This window comes from Limulus polyphemus, unplaced genomic scaffold (genome assembly GCF_000517525.1).
Source record: "Limulus polyphemus unplaced genomic scaffold, Limulus_polyphemus-2.1.2 Scaffold400, whole genome shotgun sequence".
Lineage (NCBI taxonomy): Eukaryota > Metazoa > Arthropoda > Merostomata > Xiphosura > Limulidae > Limulus > Limulus polyphemus.
In genome coordinates this window covers 13,550-34,565 of record NW_013666010.1, presented here as the reverse complement: position 1 = coordinate 34,565, position 21,016 = coordinate 13,550, and the positions used below count along the sequence as shown (strand labels likewise).

The following is a 21,016-nucleotide window of genomic DNA, read 5'->3' as shown; positions in this document are numbered from 1 at the left end:
TGAGTTGCTATCCTGCTATGACCAACTCAAAGTTCTGAGTGTAATTGAGACAATGCAGAGTATACGTAAATTTACCCATAATATTCTGCTCTTCCACATGACTTACAATTTATGCATCGGTGATCTTGCATAAGCTCGACTTTCCTGCTATAATTTAGATTTTCTTGTAGACAGTCACCCAGTTAACTTCACTCACTATGAATTCTTATGTCAATGTTAATTACTGCTGCAAATGTTTTTACCAGTATTGAAAATTCTACAACTCAACCTTATCAGATGTAGAGAGGTAGATCTTCTCAACCAACTCAGTGACTCTCTTCTTTTTTTCGACAACTTTCTTATCTGGACTGTTTGGAATGGTTGTCTCAGATCATTGGTTTATCTTGTGGTCCTTGAGTTTGACATATCTTTCAGTATATTCTTAATGTCTTTCCCTCTTTCTTTCCAATCCAGTTGCTCACAAATTCTGGACCTGGAAGTCTCATTTCTCCTTCGGAAAGAAATAATTTATATAATCTGTAATGTTTCTCCAGGTTTTTACTCCTGTCTCTATGTTTCTGAGGATATCTAGAATTTGGAGACTTGTTTCAATTCATCTTTTTTTATAGACATCTCATTTTAAGATGGAATACATGAGGTTATTATGAAAGTTTTTGTCATGACTACTGGATGGTGTTAGTGGATATACAGTATTTCTTATCTATCATTTCTTTTGCTATCCATACATTTTCTTTTCAGTAGTCTTGTTTTCTCCTTTCATTTAACATTGACTTTTACATAGGAATCTGTCTTATTTTGACTCTTTAAACATATACTATTTTGCACATTCTGCCAGAATTATTTTAATTATGACCTAATAATTATTACCGTATCTTATAAGATTTAAATTCCAAAACATACATACCTCCGCTGACACTAATAGCTATTTCTTGATCTTCATCTTTGCCATCTAACATTGTGTTTGCTTACTCCAGTCTTTTATACCCCACTCAACTGCCCTCGGCAATGTCTAATTTGCAAAACTTTACGCCAGTAGTGGTCAGCAGTTGGGAGGGGCACTCTCTGTGGAATCTGTCCGTGACCTGCTTCGGGGTGAGATCGAATCTTTCATGTGGCCCGGGGATATTTCTTGAGAGGTGCTGGTTTGAATTTTCATTCTGAAACGGGATATTCTGGGAGAATTTAGACTACATGTTTCTTGCTTCTTTCACCTTCTGCCCCTTTTTTCTGCAGTTAGTTACACGTGTTTGTGAAGTTTTGGAGATGCAACCAGTTGCTTTTGAGTCTACTCTGTTTTGTTTTCTGATTGTTATCAAGGGAATTACTTAGTTTTTCTTTCTTCTCCTGATATTGCTGTCCATGCAGGGAGGTTTGCAACACAATTACGTGCATTGCACTGTATTTGAGCTGTTGAGCCTTGGCCTTGGAATAGCTTAAATCTTTATTTGGTTCTCTTTGAATGCTCACTGATTTGGTCACTTTTCTGACTCACTAGTATTTTCAGATGTTGATGAAGAGGGCCTAAATCCCAGGAATATGGCCACTGATAATTTTTGGCTGGTCTGCTCCCACAAGAATCTTCTACTACAGGTATGTGACATAGTATTCCCATTCCTCTACTTGTTTATTCTCCATCTATGTTTCCATCATTGGCTCCACAGATAAACACATTAGTGCCCTGACTGACTCCCCTTTGATATGAACTAAAGGGCATTGAGGACAAAGAGGTACTTTGCTGAGAATAATGCTTTCTTTCTGATTATCCTTAAGGGCAGTTATGATATAAGCCAGTTCACTCCACTAAATCTCACCCAAATCTAGTTCTTTGAATAATCATGGTTCTTTATCTACTTTTATTCTGCTTGACCACATCCTTAGTGTGGTCTAGGTTATAACCTTCCTGTCTTGTCCCTGAAATCCATTCCAACCCACATCTTTGTAAGCAGGCGATACAGAGTTTTTCATTAAAACTGCAGGTAAGAAATCTAAAATATGATTTGAAAGCAGAGCTTAAGTAAGTTCTACATGCATACACAATAAGTCATGTATTTGTGGAAGTTGATTTATGCATCAAGGACATTCAGAACTTTGAGTCACATGGTTGTTTGACAGCATGAGAATTAGTCAGAAAGGAAAAGTTTACAGTATTTCAGAGGTAAGTACCTTTATGAAATTCATTTTAATCCTAAAAATGTAAAATGTAGAAGAGTATGTTGTATCGTTATTGGTAACCTGTGATGAGATCTACTTGTGCATTTGTAAGCTGATCTATATGCTAAAATAGCATAAAGTGTATATTTGTGTTCATAATATTTTGAAGGACTTTAGTCTAGTATGCTCGAACTTTGTTTCAAATATTGAGTATTTTGGTTAGTAGCACATTTGTATTGAATTAAGAATATAGATATACAGTAATTTTGAGGGTGAAAATAAGATCGGGAAAATAAATATTATTCTGTAATATTTATAGTGAGGATTAAAATTTCACTGTTGTACTTAACTATAGGAAGACAAAAAAGCAATAAGTGATGAGCCATTGCCTTCTTCATGTAATCCTTGGGAAGGGATTACTTATAGTATTGATTCAGAGACTGGTAAGTAATGATAAGGTTGTTGGTGTTTGCCTATCTATTGACATCACTAAGAATTAAAAAATCTTAAAATGGCTTTGTTAGATATATTTTAATTTTAAGGCTTGATGTGTAATGATACATCTAAATAACACTGGATGTGTTGTGAACACATTACTGTCAACTGGTTCATTATGTTCTCTCAGTAAGAAGAGAGAGTAAAGTATTACAAATATGCTTTTTCTTTAGACAGGAACCAATGTATTCTGAGTGTCAGAGATAACATATTGGCTAGTTTAAAGCAACAATGTTTCGATAATTTTTGTGAAGTTCATTAGCCAAGCACCACACTTCATTTAAGTTATTCAAATTTTATATTAGATATGTTAATAAAAATTCTTATTAAGGTTTTAATGATTCTATAGATCAGGGTTAATGATGTTTCCCTGATGATGAAAATAAACTGCATGGTTACTTAAAGATCAATAAAATAGGAATTGTTATCTACAAGGTTTGTAACCAAGTTCCAATCATTCCCATGTAACAAAAGTTGTAAGTGAAGCTCTATTCATAAACTTCAAAAATCACCTGTCATATAAGACAGGTAAGTGTAAATAATAATATGTCTGAAAATAATATATCAGCCCAAACTTCAACTTTTGCCTATACAAAGAAAGTGTCTTCCTATGGGCAGTATAACTTAATTTTTATTAAAGTATTTCATATATAATTTAGGAAGTACATTAGGCAAGGTTAGAAGGACTATGAAATGCAACCTTTTTTGGTTTGAACTTTTCACTTTATCTATTAATTTCTTTTCTTTTGTTCTTTCTGCTGCATTTCATTTTATCTTGGGTTAAATACTTGTTCATGAGAGATAATTTAAGAAAGGCAGTTAATTTGTGGGAAACTGATGGGAGTCTAATTTTTATTGTATACAAGTTACTGTGGGAAGTACTGCTCTAGAGGTAGTTTAAGCCTTCATCTTTTGTATAAACAACAGTAAATTATTTGATGTGATAGAAAAAAATTATTATCATTTAACTCTTTTGCTATCGGCTCAGTTGATTCAACCTAAACCTTGACCTTTAGAGTCTTCATAAAATTTTGTAAGCTTTCAGTAAGCATTTAGTTATTTGTAAATAACAGAATCTTTTTAATGAAGTGTTTTCACAAAAAAATTATCCATGAATATATAGAGTCAGTGTTAACTTCTCCAAGTGCAAAGTGATTTTTGTGTTAAAATTAAAAATACTTACCTTCATCTTAAAAATATAAAATTTCATTCGTGTAATCTCTAAAATCTCCTAAATAAATTTCAGATGTTTTAACAGTAAAACTATATATTTTATCTGTTAACTTTCTCTACTCTAACTCTATACGAGGTTGGTCAATTTGACTGACCTTGTAACCACCAAACAAATTTTAAATAAATCTAAATTAGCTTCTTTTTACAATGGTTAGTTCTTAAGTTTATGGTCTATTGATGCTCTGTACAGTTGATTTTACTGCTTAGCATCTCTAAAAAACTTTATCTCTTATTAGGGAATTGTCATAACTTCTGGACATTTTTAACAGTATGCCAAGACATTGTCCATATCTAAGTGATCCATAATAGTTCCATTGGAGATCTGTTTTTAACTGTAATTTTACTATTTTATTTTATAAACCTTGATCTGTTGCTGCTGATTCACAATTTTTTAGGTAGTTTATTCACGTGGTTCAGTGGGTAATACTTGATTTTTCTGTGTTTTTATCACTGAATATTTTATGGTATTCATTGAATTTACTGGTTCAGACCTGACTACAAATTTTCTTTTTTAGGTGAACATGTCATTCTTAACTTGCAGTCTGGAAATGAAAGTACTAATCAGTTGAATTTTGAATCTGAGTCGCATGTTTTGGGTGAGGAATCTTTTCAACAGCTAACAGATGAACTGAATAGAATTCCTATAGATGAAGCTTTCAGACTATTTGACCAAGAGATACTTAACCAGACTGAACCTTTTAGTAGTCATGAGATTGCAGGTACTTATACAGAAGAATTGCCTGAAAACCCAGAAGACTTGATACAGGAGTTGAAACAATTCAATGAATTACTTCAGAATACGTCTGTAAATAATGAAAGTAATCAAGAGGTAAGAAAACTTGTTAATCCATGGTTAACATAAGCATGCAGTATTAGTGTATAAAATCACCATGTGAGAAGCTTTATGCACTTGCTGATTCTTTTAATTTCTCTACAAGTTGTTTGCCCCCCAGTGGCACAGTGGTATGTCTGCAGACTTTCAATGCTAGAATCTGTGTTTCATTACTCATGGTGGGCAGAGCACAGATAGCCCATTGTGTAGCTTTGTGCTTAATCACAAACAATCCAACTCTACAAGTTGTTAGTGATGTTTAATGTTCTATGACATTTTCTCAGTGTAATCATAATATAAAAAAGCATGTAATAAAAAAAACTACAAATGTAAATATGCAATATTAGAATAGAATATAACACTATAAGTATGGGAAAAAAAGAAACTTGTAGTTGTTCTTCCCCACATTTTGTTTAAATACGTCAAAGTTAATATTTGTGCAATAAAATATTTTACTTATTTAATTATATACATAGAAATGTTTAAACAAATTAGCATTTATGACTTTCCAGAACATTTCCAAGCATACTGTGGCACTCAATTCCCTCTAGGAGGAAAGTCAAAATAGTTTTGAACAAAATAGCACCTATTTAAACCTTGTAACTTCTATATTAGTGTAGTTTTATTGATTTTAGCCAATTACTGTTTCTCAGTGTCGGTTGGTGTGGTGTGATGTCGACTGTATCTAAGCTTTGCGGAGCCATAGGCTAGTGATCTAAACTTGTAATGAAAGCTTTTACTAATATAAGGTAATACAATTTTCAGATCAATGGAGAGTTGCTTAGGATTAGAACAAAGTGATAAAATTCTGTCTTAGTAATATGTTGCTAGAAGAAATAATGTTTGGTGTGGTAAAACAATTTTTTCCCTATATGCCAATGATTGTAAACATAAAACAAGCAGTAGCACTGCCTATGTAGGGATGGCTCAGATTGTTCATCAAAACGGTATTTTAAATATCTCCTCAATAGATCATCAGAACTTTACAATACTATATAGTGTTAACTTTTATAACAATATCTATGTAATGACTGAGTCACAAGTTCTGGGAAAGTCTGTAAATAATCACAGTAAAAAATTTGAATTTCTTGTTCTACTCTCTGCTGCTGCTTTTTTATCATATGATAACTCAAAAACCAAAACACTGGTGTCAACCATTTTACTGAAGTGACATAGTTTCAGACGAAATATCCGCTTTTATAAGTATTATTAATAACTATTAGTAATTTTTGAAAAAGTCATAATTTAGTGTAAATAATGTTTTCATTATCCCTTCAAGTCAGCTTTCATACAGGGTTCAGTCTTAGGACCTTTGCACTTTTTGATTTACATCAATGACATAGATGAAGGAATAATGAATAAATTACTTAAATTTGCTGATGATATTAAGGTCTTGGGTGTTGCTAGCTGTGAAGAGGATGCTGCTGATTTACAAAAGGATTCAGACCATTTAGTGAGTTGGGCAAATAAATGGCAAATGGGTTTTAATTAGAATAAATTCAAGATAATGCATGTTGGTTATCACAATTTGAATTATAAGTATAATTTGGATGGTAATAACCTTACAGTGTTATGAAAGAAAAAGATCTTGATGTAGTTATTGATCAGCCACTTAAGCCAGTGTGCTGTTGCTAGCGGAAGGGCAAATAGGATTTTAGGTTATATCTACAGAAATATTAAATACATATCTAAAGAGGTTATAATTTCATTGTTTAAGTCACTGGTTAGGCCACATTTGGAATATTGTGTTCAGTCTTGAGCTCCTTACCTTAGGAAAGGGTTCAAAGAAGGGTTACTAGAATTGTACTTGGGATGGACGGGTTGTCGTACAAGGAGAGGTTGAAACCTCTCATGTTGTTTTCTCATCAAAAAAGAAGGTTAGTGGGGATCTGATTGAAGTGTTTAAGATTGTAAAGGGAATTGATAGTGTTAATGCATCATCTTTTTTCATACTTGACAGTGAGAATAGTATAGAGAATAGGGGAAATTTTGGCAGGGTAAGAGTCATCTTCAGCTAAGACAGTTTTATTTTTCTAACAGAGTGGTTGGCCTTTGGAATGAGTTCCCCTAGGATATTGTGGAGGCAGTAAATTTAAGTGAATTTAAGAGAAAGCTTAATAACTATATGAATGAAAAGGGCTGGCTTTAAGATTATTATTTTTTTCAACTTATTCATTAATAGTTTTAGTTTAGATTAGAGAATGGAACGGCTGAGATGGACCAATAGGTCCCATGTTATCCCAAAACATTGTTATTTTTAACATTTTACTATACTGTGTGCCTATGCTATTATGTAGGGATGATGCAAATGCCATTCCTACTGTCTTGTTTGCATTGTTTTTGAAGGATTCATTATAGTCATCCCTACGTTTACTTTCTTTTTTGAAAAGTTTTTCTTTACATGTTAAAACTCCAAACTTACATGTCAAAACAAAGATACAGTTTACAGTTTTGTAGACTAAGAAACCATTGAAAGGTTAACAAAATGTTAGAAAAACTCAAAATATTTATTGGTAATTTATGTCAACAACACAAGTTAGAATTTCTAATTGTTTGTTAAAAAACATATCACAATAAAAATCTTTTTGACTTTTCAAAGCTGGAAATTCATACAAATGTTACATACAGAAATAAAATATTTTGTTATGCAGAAGTTACATAATCTGTAGAAAGCTAATTTCAAGTTTCAAATTATTTAATCCAGTAGTTTTTCTTTTGCACTGCAATAAAACAAACTATACAACAGGTATGCTAAATCAACTGAATAAGTAAAAATAAGAAATAAAAGAAACTTGTAGTCATTCTGTCCTACATTTTGTTTAAATACTTCACAGTTGATATCTAAACAATAAAATTTTTACTTGCTGTGGTGTTACATGGATGAGAAAAGTTGGAGAATTGTGTTTGTTTGTCTGTTACATGATCACAGACTATTTCTGTAGCATACTTTTAACTTCTTCAAGGTTACATTTTCAAAGGAACAATAAAAATTTAGTTTATAATGTTACAGATTCTTTGGAAATTATAGTTAAATGCTGGTTAGAAATTAGTTTAAAATAAAATGAATAGATTAGATCTTTCTAAGTTTTTTTTTTTGTTTGTTTTATAGTTGGTAGAAATACCTCCAGGCATAGAGGACTGTTGGGAGGAGCTTTCATTTCCTGTGATATCTATGAACGCTACAAATCCCTTTCCAATGCTGGCATCAGATGACACTCAGAGCTTTTATGCATCAAATAATTCAAATATGACTGGAATGACTGTAGACACTCTGGAAAACCTGAACAATCATTACTCAGAGGTGCTACTACAGAATGCTACTTTGGGTCTACCAGCTCCTGACCTAACAGATCTTACCTATCCTGCTGCTTCTGTTCGTATGTATTGTGTACACAATTCACACTGTTCTAAAATAGATTGAAGTAAATAGCTTCCTTTGAGGCTGATTTTATGGTTATTGTTGTCTTTTGTTACTCAGTAAACTTCCAAATTACTTCTGATAATTCATAAAAGCTTTATAGTTCAGCTACATGTGAAAAAATAGTTATACAATTAATTGAATTTTCAGTGAAAATACTTAGAGTAATTGCCATGATTTTATAATAATGATTATTTACTAATTAAACCCATAATATCAAAGAGAACCTCTACTTAAAACAGGATGACAGAAAAACACCTTTTAGTTATTATATGGTACAAACTTAGGCCTATCAGTAGTATGCTCTAAAACCACATTTTTAACTGAATGTTTTGACTTCCATTAATGTAAGTAGTGCTTAATAGAACTGAATCATTCAAATGTATATAATATTAACTAGTGTACAATTTTCAAATTATTCTTGTATTTATGAAACTATTAATTAGTGGAAATAGTTTTAAAATGTAGTGATATAAAATCAGAAAGAAAAAAGACTAGACAGCAATTGTGGAAGAACCCAGAATACCATTTTCAACAATATATTTTTATTATTACTAGAAAATTAAATCCAACCTAAGTACAGGAGAGAGATGCAATTGTCTCTTTCTTTTAGCTCAGTAATACTTGTACTTTGGCTTTTACAAGAAATATTGTGGCCCAGTAAACTAATTTATGCTCTGGTTCAATTACTTTCCATGTATTAAGAAAACAATATCTAAGTTTGGTAGTATCGTAATAGCTCCATACCTGTTAACCTTACCTTCTCAAGCAGTTATCAGCTTTGGTAATCAAAAATTTCACTGCTATGACTGGAAAGATAGACCTATTTTAATTTAAAATTGTCAACTCCTACAACAATATAATACCATAGTTTAAAATAAAAACTTGTGTTACGAAGATTTTGTAGCCCTCGAGTATGATCTAAAGAGTGGATGTTTGTCCCCTCATGCCCCCAGTGGCACAGAGGTATGTCTGTGGACTTACAGTGCTAGAAACTGGATTTCGATACCTGGGATGGGCAGAGCACAGATAGCACATTGTGTAGCTTTGTGCTTAACTATAAACAAACTTGTCCTGTCATGATAAACAATTTGAGTAACCTTGTCTTAGCTCATTCTTGAGCTACATTAGAATCACTGTTATATACAAACTAGGAGTATCAGTTTGCTTGACTTCTAAAATTGTATCGTGCACATTATTGTTTCTTCTTTTTGTTCATAGATTTACATTTTAAGTTACTTTCTTTATCTATCTATACAAACACACAAACCCTATTAGTACACATCATCTTAGAATCTGTTGCTTTGCTTTTGGGTATAAACTGCTTGTCACACTATTGTTTTGGTAGTATAGTAGCTTTTGCTGTAGATATCACAGTACAAAATTAAGACAGTTCAGTGATGAGAATGGCATAGCCTGGTGGTTAAGGTGCTGAACTTGCAACCTGGTTAGAATCCCCATAACTGAACATGCTCACCCTTTCAGCTATGGGGGCATTATAATGTGACTGTCAATTCCACTATTCATTGGTAAAAGAGAGCCCAAGAGTTGGTGGTGTTCACTAGCTGCCTTTCCTCTAGTCTGTCACTGATAAATTAGGGATGACTAACTCAGATAACCCTCGTGTAGCTTTGCACACAATTCTAAACAAATCATTGATGAGAAAACTTAAAACTGTTTTTATAGTTTTCAGATTATGTGAGAAACTTTCATGAAATTATTTTCCAGTTTGAAATAATTTATTTATATAAATTTTTTTAGGGATATTACTGTTATAGTTTAATTAGCTTTCAGTGTTATAAATAGTTTAAATGTTTAACAAATGAAAGATACTAAAAAAATTTATTTTTTAAATAATGATATGGATGTTAAATAATTTATTATTAGGTATTGAAAAAAGAAGCTTTTATTACCTTTATGATGTTATATGCTTATTCAACAACATTATAAAACAATAAGACCTAAAATAATAATTTAGACTTTTTTGAATTGCCATGCATGTACACACACATACAATCTATAGAGATAGAGTGAAGTCCAGGAACTCCTTTGGTTATGAGAATTTTGATATTGGGAAAAAAGTTTTATGAATAATTAAAGGTACAGCCTAATTTCTCTGTTAACTTCAATTAAGTACAATTCCAAAAGCCATTAAGCAAAACTACGAAGAAAAATAAATTTCAGTTGTCACCTTGCTTATCATGTCAGATCAATCATCAGTTTTTGGAAAATAATTACTTAAAATAAATAGTTTAAAGTTATTATTTTTATGAAGTAAACATAAGCAAAGGGCAAAAGAAAAAATTTCTGAAATTGGCAATTTTTAACAGTCAGAAAGAGTTGTGTTATAACTTTGTTTTGGAGAAATATGATTAATTATCAACTATAAAAAGAAATAATTCAAAAAATATCTTGAATGTGTACTTATTTTGAGTTTTACATTTCACTCTCCTACTCCGTTATTCCTACCTGGAATAGAAAAAAACGTTATTGAAATAGCTGTTTTATTCTTGGCTTCATGCATAAATAAATCATATGAATAAGTATCTTGCTTGTAAATAAAACTTGTCTGTACAAAACTAAAAGTTTAATGCATAGACCAATCATTTCTGATCATATGGTCAAGTTGCTGTTATTTGTGGTGCTTCCAGCTTGATAATGATGATAAAAAGGCAGCAGGATTGTAGCTCAGTATAATATATATTGGAGAGAATTATAAAGAATATCTAGAGAAATAATAGCACATTGACCTCTTGGCAGTTTAGCAAGCATAGTATTGTAAATTTCTTTTTTTATTAACCCATCTTGCAAGAGTAGTAAAGTAACATATAATATGCTGAAGTATTTTAAATTATAATTTTTGTAATTGTTTACATGTCACAAAATGAAACATGCACTCGCATATTTACCAGTTGTATCAACCTGCAAACAAAATGGCTCTTAATAATTAGCTGTGTAAATATCTGAGATTTTTTTAGAAGTTTTGCATATAGAAGTAATATTATGTGATAATATATTCTTGTATTTTCTTTGTGGTTGTTTCAATACCAGTCTGTTGAATGATTTAACAAACATATACAGCACCATTTCCAAACTGATGGGATGTCGTTGATATCTCTTGATTTTTTATTTTTTTTTTCTCTATCATCCTAACCAAATTACATGAACTTTAGCAAAAACTTACTAGGTAATATGTAAAAGTGATATAATTTCATATAGTTTTTATATCATAAAGTTTTCAAACTTTTGTTGTAAAAATACTTCCTCTTGTCTCAGAATTTCACTTTTGAAACTTATAGTCAATTTCAACCTGATTTATTTTCATTAACATATTTCTTTTGAAACTTATTTTTGCCAGTTACAGTAATCCTTACTTCTGGCTATAAATTGTATGAAACACATCATAAGTTAACAAAAATTTGTTAATTAGTTGTTCCCATCCTTTTATGACCTCATAACATGTGATGTGAACAGAGGCCTGTGAAACAAAGAGTTGTTTAATTGTATTCTCAAGTGATAATAGTTCATTAACAAATAAAAAAAAAGTACACTTCGGGAAGGGCAGAAAAATCATAGAAAAATGAACATGTGCAGAAATGTAAGTATAAACATTATTTTTTATTTTTGAATTACAATAAGCAGATATTACAAAGTAAAAAAATGAATTGTACTATATTTTTGAAATTATTAATCTTACATAAATTTGTAAATCTGTTATACGGGTCTGCACTCATCATATGAAAGGTGCTCATTGGTCTTAATAGGGTTGAATAGAAAATCTGATTTTTATTGAGAAAGTTAAGGCAGTAATTTATTACATAATTTAAGTTATTTTTGTCTAGTTGAACATGTATAAAATGTTTGTGTTTTTTATTGTTGGTCATTTTTTTCAAGCATGTCTGTTTCGAAAGAAGATTTTTTATGGTTTAAGTATATTTTTACATTGTTGTAACTTTATTTTTGTCTGTTTTACGTAGTGTAATATTATCGTGCCAGTTGCTTTATACAATGGCACCTATAACTTGAACCATACCTTACCGGCAGTGTAATAATAATGCAAATATATTTTTCTTAATATACAGTGTATAATAGACCATGTAATTTTGAAACCTGTTTTCAGGTGATATATGTGGTGTTGGATCGTCAGTAGAAACTTCCCTGGACACTTTCACTAATGATGCTGAACCTTTGAGTGAAGGAATGATAGAATCAACATATGATCAAATATTGTCAGAGTTCTCATATCCAGGAAATTCTAGCATGTTTACCATAAACCATGATACAGAGCTATTATTAACAGATTTGTTGGCAGAAGATCTAAAGCTGATAGAAAAGGCTGATTCCACTGGAGGTTGTAGTTTAAGATTCCTTTCTGCTTCTTAAACAAATTATTATTATTTCTTATGAATAATTATTTATAAATATTTTATTTCATGCGGGTAATGGATGTTTTAAGAGTTATTTACACAGACATGTTTTAACTTGCATAAATTCCACCATAAAATTTCATTCCAGCATTGTGTAAAAAAAAATAAAAATTACTCAACCTTGTGAATATAATCAGATTTTTCAAATCCCGAGACAATAACTCACGCACACAGAGATGCTAGTTGAATCAAAGTGTGTACACGTCATATGATCTGGTTTCCGGCTGCCTATGATCACATTCCACTCATCCCTGCAAAACTTTACGCTGTTTTACCTCTCCAATTTTTCCATCTCAGATGAAGAATATACTCTAGTTGAGACAAGATACAGCCTCCTGTTGGAGTGTCCATGTCATTGGAATTTACACCTCTTGGGCTTCCCCTTTGAGCACGTTTTGAAGGGAGCTCATCTAGGTAAATTCTTGCACCAGTTGTTCCATCATTTCAATGTGGGAATCTAGTATTTCTGTGTGAAAAGGTGAGCTATTGTCATGTAAGTTAACATTTTCCTAATCTGAAAATGTATATCTGATAGATATATCTGCACTCATTCCAACCCAACCTCCCCAACTCTGCACCTGTTTTTTCATTACCTAATATAAGAATGAAGTTATCACAGGTGCAAGTGCATAGGGGGAGTTACTGCACATGGAGTTTGTTTTGCCATGGTATTGGTGGAGGGCTATTGTCACATGATGACATCATCATGCACAGGTGCAGTTGATGCTAAATAAATGAATTTAGGTAAAAGCTCGAGGCTAGTGACATGCAAGGGAAATACCATTTGTGTGTGTGTGAGGAGGTGAGTATTTATTGGAAATACATTTTCAGATAAGGAAAATGTTAACTTTTAATAGGCATAGTTTACTGTACAAACTAAAGCTGAGGGGAATTTGGTTCAGCATTGCTTAAGAAGCGGTCCTGACAATGATAACAGTTGTTGGTATTTTTAGGAAGAATATTTGTAAAATCAATTTGGGTGTATTACTTTTGGTAATCAGTAAAGCTCTGTAAATATATATTTTAGCCACCAAAGGACATAAATAACTGGAAAATGCAAACATAAAGTATGCATACTCAGTGTTCATAAAAATGTAAAATTTATTAAGAATAAATCAGAAATGTAATTAAAATGGAATCAGTTTTTGTTTCAACATTATAATAAGCAGGAAATTTATGTTTCTGTTAATTATTTTGCACTTCCCTAATTTTTATATTATTGTTTTTGTCTTTGGAGACATAATTAAATTAGAATTGCATTAATTTACTAATAAGAATATTAGACAGAAAATTATATTAAAATTAAGATTCTTCTCTATCAAAACTTTGTAATTAAAAAGCCTCTTTATAAAGAAAATTTAACAAACACCGTTAATTTTTTAAATCTTTAATAGTTTATTAAATAACATACAATATCTATTCATATGGATGCACATATTGTTATTGAATAAAGTATGAAAATTGTTTTTAATGTTTTATTAGCTGCTTCTATTAATTCATTTAATATAAAAAGATAGTCAAAAATCCTATTCTTTGAAAAATAGAACTATACAACTTTAATTTTTCTTTCAAATTATCATAATGCAAGTACAAAATGGTGTCACAACAATAGTAATGTACATTTTCATAATGAAACCATAGTACCACTGAGGCTAGCCTCATGCCATAATCCATAGGCACTGTGTCCAGCAGCTTGACCAGTTTGTCTTTATATGGAAATGCATGAATACCTATTTCATTCTCCAGCTGCTTGAGGCATGCAGCAGTTAAATGATTATATTGTGAAAGCAATTTGTATACACATAACTTGTATCGTTTTTCTAAATTGAGATCCTTCCTCATTATGTTGTATGGGACATTTGGACAGCTTTTGTCACTGGCCTTTGTGTCTGTGGTTTTTCACCTGTTACAAGATGCTGTGCTTTGCTTACCACAGCTGTGGTAAGACTTGTTGTGAACCTCTTTCTGGAGAGTCATGCCCCTCAGTTGATCCATATTTCATTGTTTTCTAATACTGTTAAGTAAAAGGGATATCCCTGTCTTAAAAATTCTAAATTCTTGATCAGAACACATCTTTGTGATCTGAGTGTATGAATATTTTGTGTTAGAAAGAGCTGTTATATACCCTTCTCAAAAGCAATCAGTTTTTGATAGCATCACATTACCTTCAAAAAGCCAAACAATGTCAAAATGTAATTTTGATACATGCCATTCCACTGTAACTTTGTTGCAGTTTTGATTGTCATGTGACTTGCTGATTTGCATATTCAAAATCATTCTAATGTAACTTGGTATTATTATACTTTCACAAACAAGTAATGAAAAATAAGCAATAGTTTGTTGTAGCAAGTGCTGGTATATTAGCTTGTGTACTATGAAAAAAACACTTTTTTTGATCAGCATCGTAAACTATTTATTGTTGGAAATCATTGATGTAGATATTATAATTTACTTAAATGAAGAAATACTGTCATACAAGCTTATCAACTTAGGCATTTACTTTAAACAACTAAGCAACAAATATATATCGCTTTAGTCAGAAATAGTACATGTTTGTTCAGTTGTTTTACCTTTTGCTGTATGTGAATATCTGTTTCTTGTTCCTAACAGCTGCTGTATTTAACACACCAGTAAATGTTAGGGAAGAGAAATTTGATGCTAACAGTGATTCAGCTGTGTCATCAATGGGCTCTGACTGTGTACCATCTGTGCCTGATGGAGTAAGTAATCATAATTATTTTCACTTGTTAGACTGACATTGTAATGTAGTAATATTATTATTGTATATGTATTTTGTTTCTTTAAATTGATGTTTATTTAATATTTCATTTGTGTGATAATCCAAGTTATTTAGAATGGATATTTTTTAACTGTAGAAGTTAAACATCTTTCAACTACTACCATCATAGCTCTGTTACATGTTATAAATTAGTGTGTTTCTTTAGATCTGTCATCTTAGAGAGGCTCATTCAACGATCTGCTGTACATCATTATTTCTTTAGTTTTTGTTATCAGATTCATTAGGTAGATCTGTTTCTTCAACTCTTTCATAGAGGGCACTATCCTGTCTTTCTGACTTACCTAATACAATGAGTGCATTGTACATCAGTGTCTACTATTCAGTTTTTTCATGTGGGGTTTGCCCCATCTTACTTGTCTGTGTGTTTGTATAGAGAGAGCAGGTACGTGTAGCTTTTACCTTGGCACATCATTTTACAAAACCAAGGGTTAGGAAAATCAAGAAGTTCTATAAGCAATATAATCAAATCCTAAGAATGAGATGTTCTCTACATCCTTTCACTGCTGCTACTTTTATGTTTTTTGCTCTTCTTTTTTGTTGTTTTATGGTGAATAACAGTTTGACTTATCTGGTTAACTGGGCTGACAGTGACTGTTAGGATGGTTTGATTTCTCCCAGTCTTATTTTTGTGTGTTTATATTTCCAGTAACTCTACAAAACCTTGTAAACACAGCTCTAGCCATACAGATTAGCATCTACAATCTCTGGTGATCTTGAGATGATGGCACTGCAACATATGCTTCTCATCTACCAAAGTTTTATTTATTTTTTACAGTTAACAGTCACTGAAATACAGTGTACTAACTGTATCAAAAATGTAACAGGTAAGGTACGACTGAGCTCATAAAGCATACAGATACCATGGTGCCGTACACATTGTATCAAATATAGCAGTAGTAAATAACATAATTTTGAGGTAACATTGGAAAAAGATACTGAACTTACAGTGCACAGAATATGTTACATATTTGAATAAAACAAAAAGAAAACCATATGCACTGTTTTTTGATATATTGTAAAATACTTTCTTTTTGGACATTGAAGATAGCTCAGTTACTTATTTTTTATTCTTATATTTCCATTATTAAATATTCTCAGGAATGGATAGAATCGTCTTCAGAGGCATCCTCGCACCATGATGATAAGGAAATTTCTATCCAAATGGAATTAAACCACTCTTTGGTTCTTTCATCAGAGATGGACAAAAGAGTGCCTCTTACACATTTTTCTGAAATACAGTATCCACCAGTAGCTCAGAAAAAATATAAATTGTTTGGTCGTCAACCACAAAACTATAAAAATGAGGTATGTTCCAAATCTGAAGAGCAGCTTATCTTTATTTACTTCACAATTCCTTTTATTGATCAAATCATTTTGATAATGTTATTAATCTGGTAGACCATCAGTCATTTTTGATCAAAGCAAGCTATCTAAATAGAAATAAAAGTTAACCCAGTAAATAATTTAGAAAATTTAATATTCCACTATGATTGGGTGAATGTAGTGTAAGAAAAAAACTTTTTATGATTAGAATAAATGTTCATGTGTTATGTACCCTCGTCATCATCGATAATTTTGCCTGTATTCCCAATAATATTGCACAAGGTTTGGCTAGTTTGGAAATTTTAAAATTAATCTTAAATCCACGATGCAAAATAATGTTCATAATAGAAACCTATGTATAAATAAAAAATAAAAATAGATGTATTGTCACTTATTGGAACTTCAAATGATCTGAAATTGAGTTAACTGATAATTTAAATTTAGTACTGAAATAATACTTTGGATTTAGTATTTAAATAAATGCCAATATATAGTCAGTTTGTAATATTTGCCAACAAGATTGATACACAGTTTTTTTTTTTAACACAAATATGTTTTAATATACACACAACAGTGCAATTTACAATAACAATTATTACAAATAGTTATTACAAACAAAGATTTATAAGCAAAGGTTTCACAAACTTACAAACAATATAAAGTCTTCTTTCTAGTCTAGAACTTCCTTGATATGTTATCGAGGGTTCACAATGAGCGATTTAATTACGAGTTGATGTAGGTACAATTTGCTTAACAGGAAGCTAGCTAGCTTTGTCCTTCACTGATCACATTCCGATTTTTCCACCAGTGACGATCCACTGAAGTTAAATAATTTGTAATGTTCAAACTTTGTAAAGGTTCCTGGTCTAATATCTGAAGTTTTCCGATTGGTAAGCATTATAACAATCACAGTTATAGCTTCCGAAGTTTTACAGCATACTGATTATAGCTAACAAGGCTGTTGTTTTGTTTTTTAGGCCATGTCTGCATTTAGCCTTACTGGCTTAAGTAACTACTTGAATGGGGAAAGAAAATCACAGAAATGTAAAAAATAATATACATATATATATATATAATATATAAAAAGGTATATAAAATTAACAGTTTTATATAAGCATGAAAACTTTTCTGGAAAGTTTTATACAAATGTAGGAAGTCATAAAAAATCAGTAATTGAAATTTACAATAGCATTTTTGAATTTTTATAGCTGCAAATTCACACATATAGCACCTACCAGAATAAACTTTTATTTTGCCAATGCCTTACAATCTGTAATAAAAACAAATAAACAGAGAAAGCAAGAAGTTAATTTCAAGTTTCAAACAGTTTAATCTACTAGGGTTTTTTTACAATGCAATAAAACAACAAATAATAGAACAGATGTTAAAAGGGTTAAAAATGTGTTACACTTTTATATTCAAAACTCTGATTACATGATTTTATCTCAGCTTAACATCAGAAATAACGAGATGATAACTGGTTTGTGTGCAATTTCTTTCAAAAAAATTTGAAGAGTGATTTCAGCCTGTCATCACACATGTCTTAACAGTATCATTAGTCAACATCTCAGGAAATACAATGTCAGCATGGTAGATGTATTAAAAAGCTTTAGAAACTTTATTATAACATATGAAATTTAACATACATTTCTTTAAATCTATCTCTGTAGTATGCTTATTTTATGATTAGTTTTAATTTATTTAAAGCAATTTTAAATTAGACTCAGCATGCTTTCTTTACACAACAGTGCTCTTTTCCATGTTTATCAGTAAAGTAGCATTTTCCTTGAATATGGTTTTTACCGTTACTTTATTTAAAAGTACCCCAGAGCATGCTGCTTTAGGCAGATATTGAATGTTCTACACAGATACATTTTATTTTAGAATGTTCTTTCAAGTACAAGATAAATGAATTGAACTTAAATATGGCACATATCTTTTTCCATTATGACCTTTTGATAGTTTATTCCTCATAGTTTCTTGCTTTGTTTAGTAAAAAATTAAACTTGTGTAGAAACTTATACTGTTGAATGGAGATGTTTATTTTTTATTCCTAAGTTATTATTAGGTGATTTTGTACTTATAACTGTTAGCAGTATTGATTGTGATGGCATTTCATATATTGTGTCAGTAGTTTTTATAAATGTTTTTCATTCAACCAAATTCTCATTCTTTGGCATAATTTTAAAGTTAATATTGAATTATATAATTGAGATTTAACCATGTGGCATTTCTGAGACACGTGTTGTAACTTGTGTAATGTTATGTTATAGGATTGTGGAAGTGATTTTGGAGACTTAGGCCAAAAAGAACAACCATTCAAGAATATTCAGCAATTAACAGGAAATGGTCATGCTGGCAGTGACACAAGTAGCCCACATCCTTACACTTCAACAGAAGTAACACCAAACCAAGAACATAATGACAGTTGTTCTGGTAGTAGTTCTGTAAACTCAGTGAGAAGCAGCTACCCCAAATCTTTCCACCACAACCATACTTACCATTTGCCACTGAATGGAAGTGATTGTTCCCAAAAACCTATTATGAGGGACAAGCTTAAGGCCCAACTTGAGGAGCAGGATCAGAGATCAAGAGATGAAAAAAATGTAAAAGCTATGAAGTTACCCTTTTCTGTAACTGAAATTATCAACCTTCCCATAGATGAATTTAATGAAAAGATTTCCAAGTATAATCTGACTGAACCACAGTTATCATTAATTAAGGATATTCGTAGAAGGGGCAAAAATAAAGTAAGTATTACTATCTTACAATTTCAACAACTGAGTCTCTTCATAGAAATGTTTTCCAACTACAAATTGTTAATGAAATGCTGGTGAATACACTTGTTTGCTTCTGTTAATTTGTACAGGGAATTAAACTAATTAAAATAAGTCGTTGATCATTGTGCTATTTTTACAAATTATATTGTGAGAGAATGGATCGATTTATTACAAACAAAAGGAAATCAGAAAGTGAATCAACTGATAAAGGTGAGAGTTCTCGAAACAAGCACGTCAAAGTGGGAAACAGGCAATATCATGAAAGTTACATTAAATATGGATTTTCATCACCTGGAGACCATTCTCATCCATTGCCTGAATGTGTCGTGTGAGACTTTGGAATGGAGCCAAGTAAGCTAAAATGGCATCTAGAATCTAAACATACATCTCCAGTTGAAAAAGATGTGAATTATTTCAAGCTCTTGCTAGAAGGTAAGATAAAGCAAACAAGTCTTATGACCAGGAGTGTAAAGGTTTCAGACAATGCACAGAAGGCAAGTTATGTAGTAGCTCAGCTCAAGTGCAAAATCAGCATATTTTGCTGATATACCTGGTGTACTGAATATGTTAAATCTTGAAATGTAAGGCAAAGGTGAAAATATCCTCACCGTCTCTGATAAGCTGAATGGCTTTAATGCTGAATTATGTTTGTGGAGAAGAAGACTGAGAATTGGTCATTTGGATATGTTTCCAAGTGTTGCACAGATATATCCAGCAGTCAAGGTGAAAAAAGCTATTGAACAGCATCTAGTAATGCTTCAGGATAGCTTGAAATGTTGTTTTCCATCATTAGAAATTAGTAATTTTGACTGGATGTTACATATCGAGAATTTGAAATAATCCAAGGCCACGTTAAATAATTTAACTTTTAATAGTTGAGACATACCTTGAATTTAGGTTTAGAAATAGTCCAGTATTTTATTTTATTTACGCTATTCGCCATCAAGATTGATTCACACAGTTTTTGGTTTTGACAGATAGCCTAAAACCATCTTCCTAGTTCGGAGTCTCCTTGATCTCCAGCGAGTTGTACGTACATATAAAATTTGGCGGGAAGCTAGCTAGCTTTGTTAGGCACTGAATTATTGGACCGTTAAAGTAAGATAATATTTTCACAAAATCAGTAATGTCCGATGAGAAATTAGTAATATTCTTGGAGAGGTATTGACGTTTGATGGGAATTCACTGACATTCGAGATTTATATATGTTCCTGGTCAAATGTCATATATTTTCCGGTTGATAGGGGTTAGCAAAATCACAGTTTATAGCTTACATCGTTATAACAGTTTCATAGTAGGCCTGCCTGTTCTCTGTTGCTTTTATAGGCCAATAATATTTTCTAGAAACTTCTGATATATCGGTTCCGGAAGTTGATTCTTTGTTCACGAATGTTCTATAATCTTGGAGAAATGGCGGGAGTTTCGCCATACATAACTAACACGGTAAGCCGTACACAGCCTCCAATATAAACTTATTCAAAATAAACATTGACATTAAAATATATATATATATATATATATATATACCACTAATTCATTATACGCATCACATATCTG

At 31.5% G+C, this 21,016-nt stretch overlaps 1 protein-coding gene across 5 annotated transcripts in view; it reads left to right on the top strand.

Annotated features, from left to right (window-relative positions):
• Positions 1-21,016, top strand: part of LOC106457986 (nuclear factor erythroid 2-related factor 2-like) — a 53,032-nt gene that overhangs the window by 27,003 nt on the left and 5,013 nt on the right. For all 5 annotated transcript variants that reach the window (XM_022384079.1, XM_013917437.2, XM_022384078.1 and 2 more), the window contains 7 exons: positions 2,507-2,594; positions 4,395-4,708; positions 7,821-8,088; positions 12,250-12,480; positions 15,167-15,276; positions 16,455-16,661; positions 18,953-19,429. In XM_022384079.1, the coding sequence (XP_022239787.1) occupies positions 2,507-2,594; positions 4,395-4,708; positions 7,821-8,088; positions 12,250-12,480; positions 15,167-15,276; positions 16,455-16,661; positions 18,953-19,429 (1,695 nt within the window). The remainder of the gene's footprint in view (positions 1-2,506; positions 2,595-4,394; positions 4,709-7,820; positions 8,089-12,249; positions 12,481-15,166; positions 15,277-16,454; positions 16,662-18,952; positions 19,430-21,016) is intronic.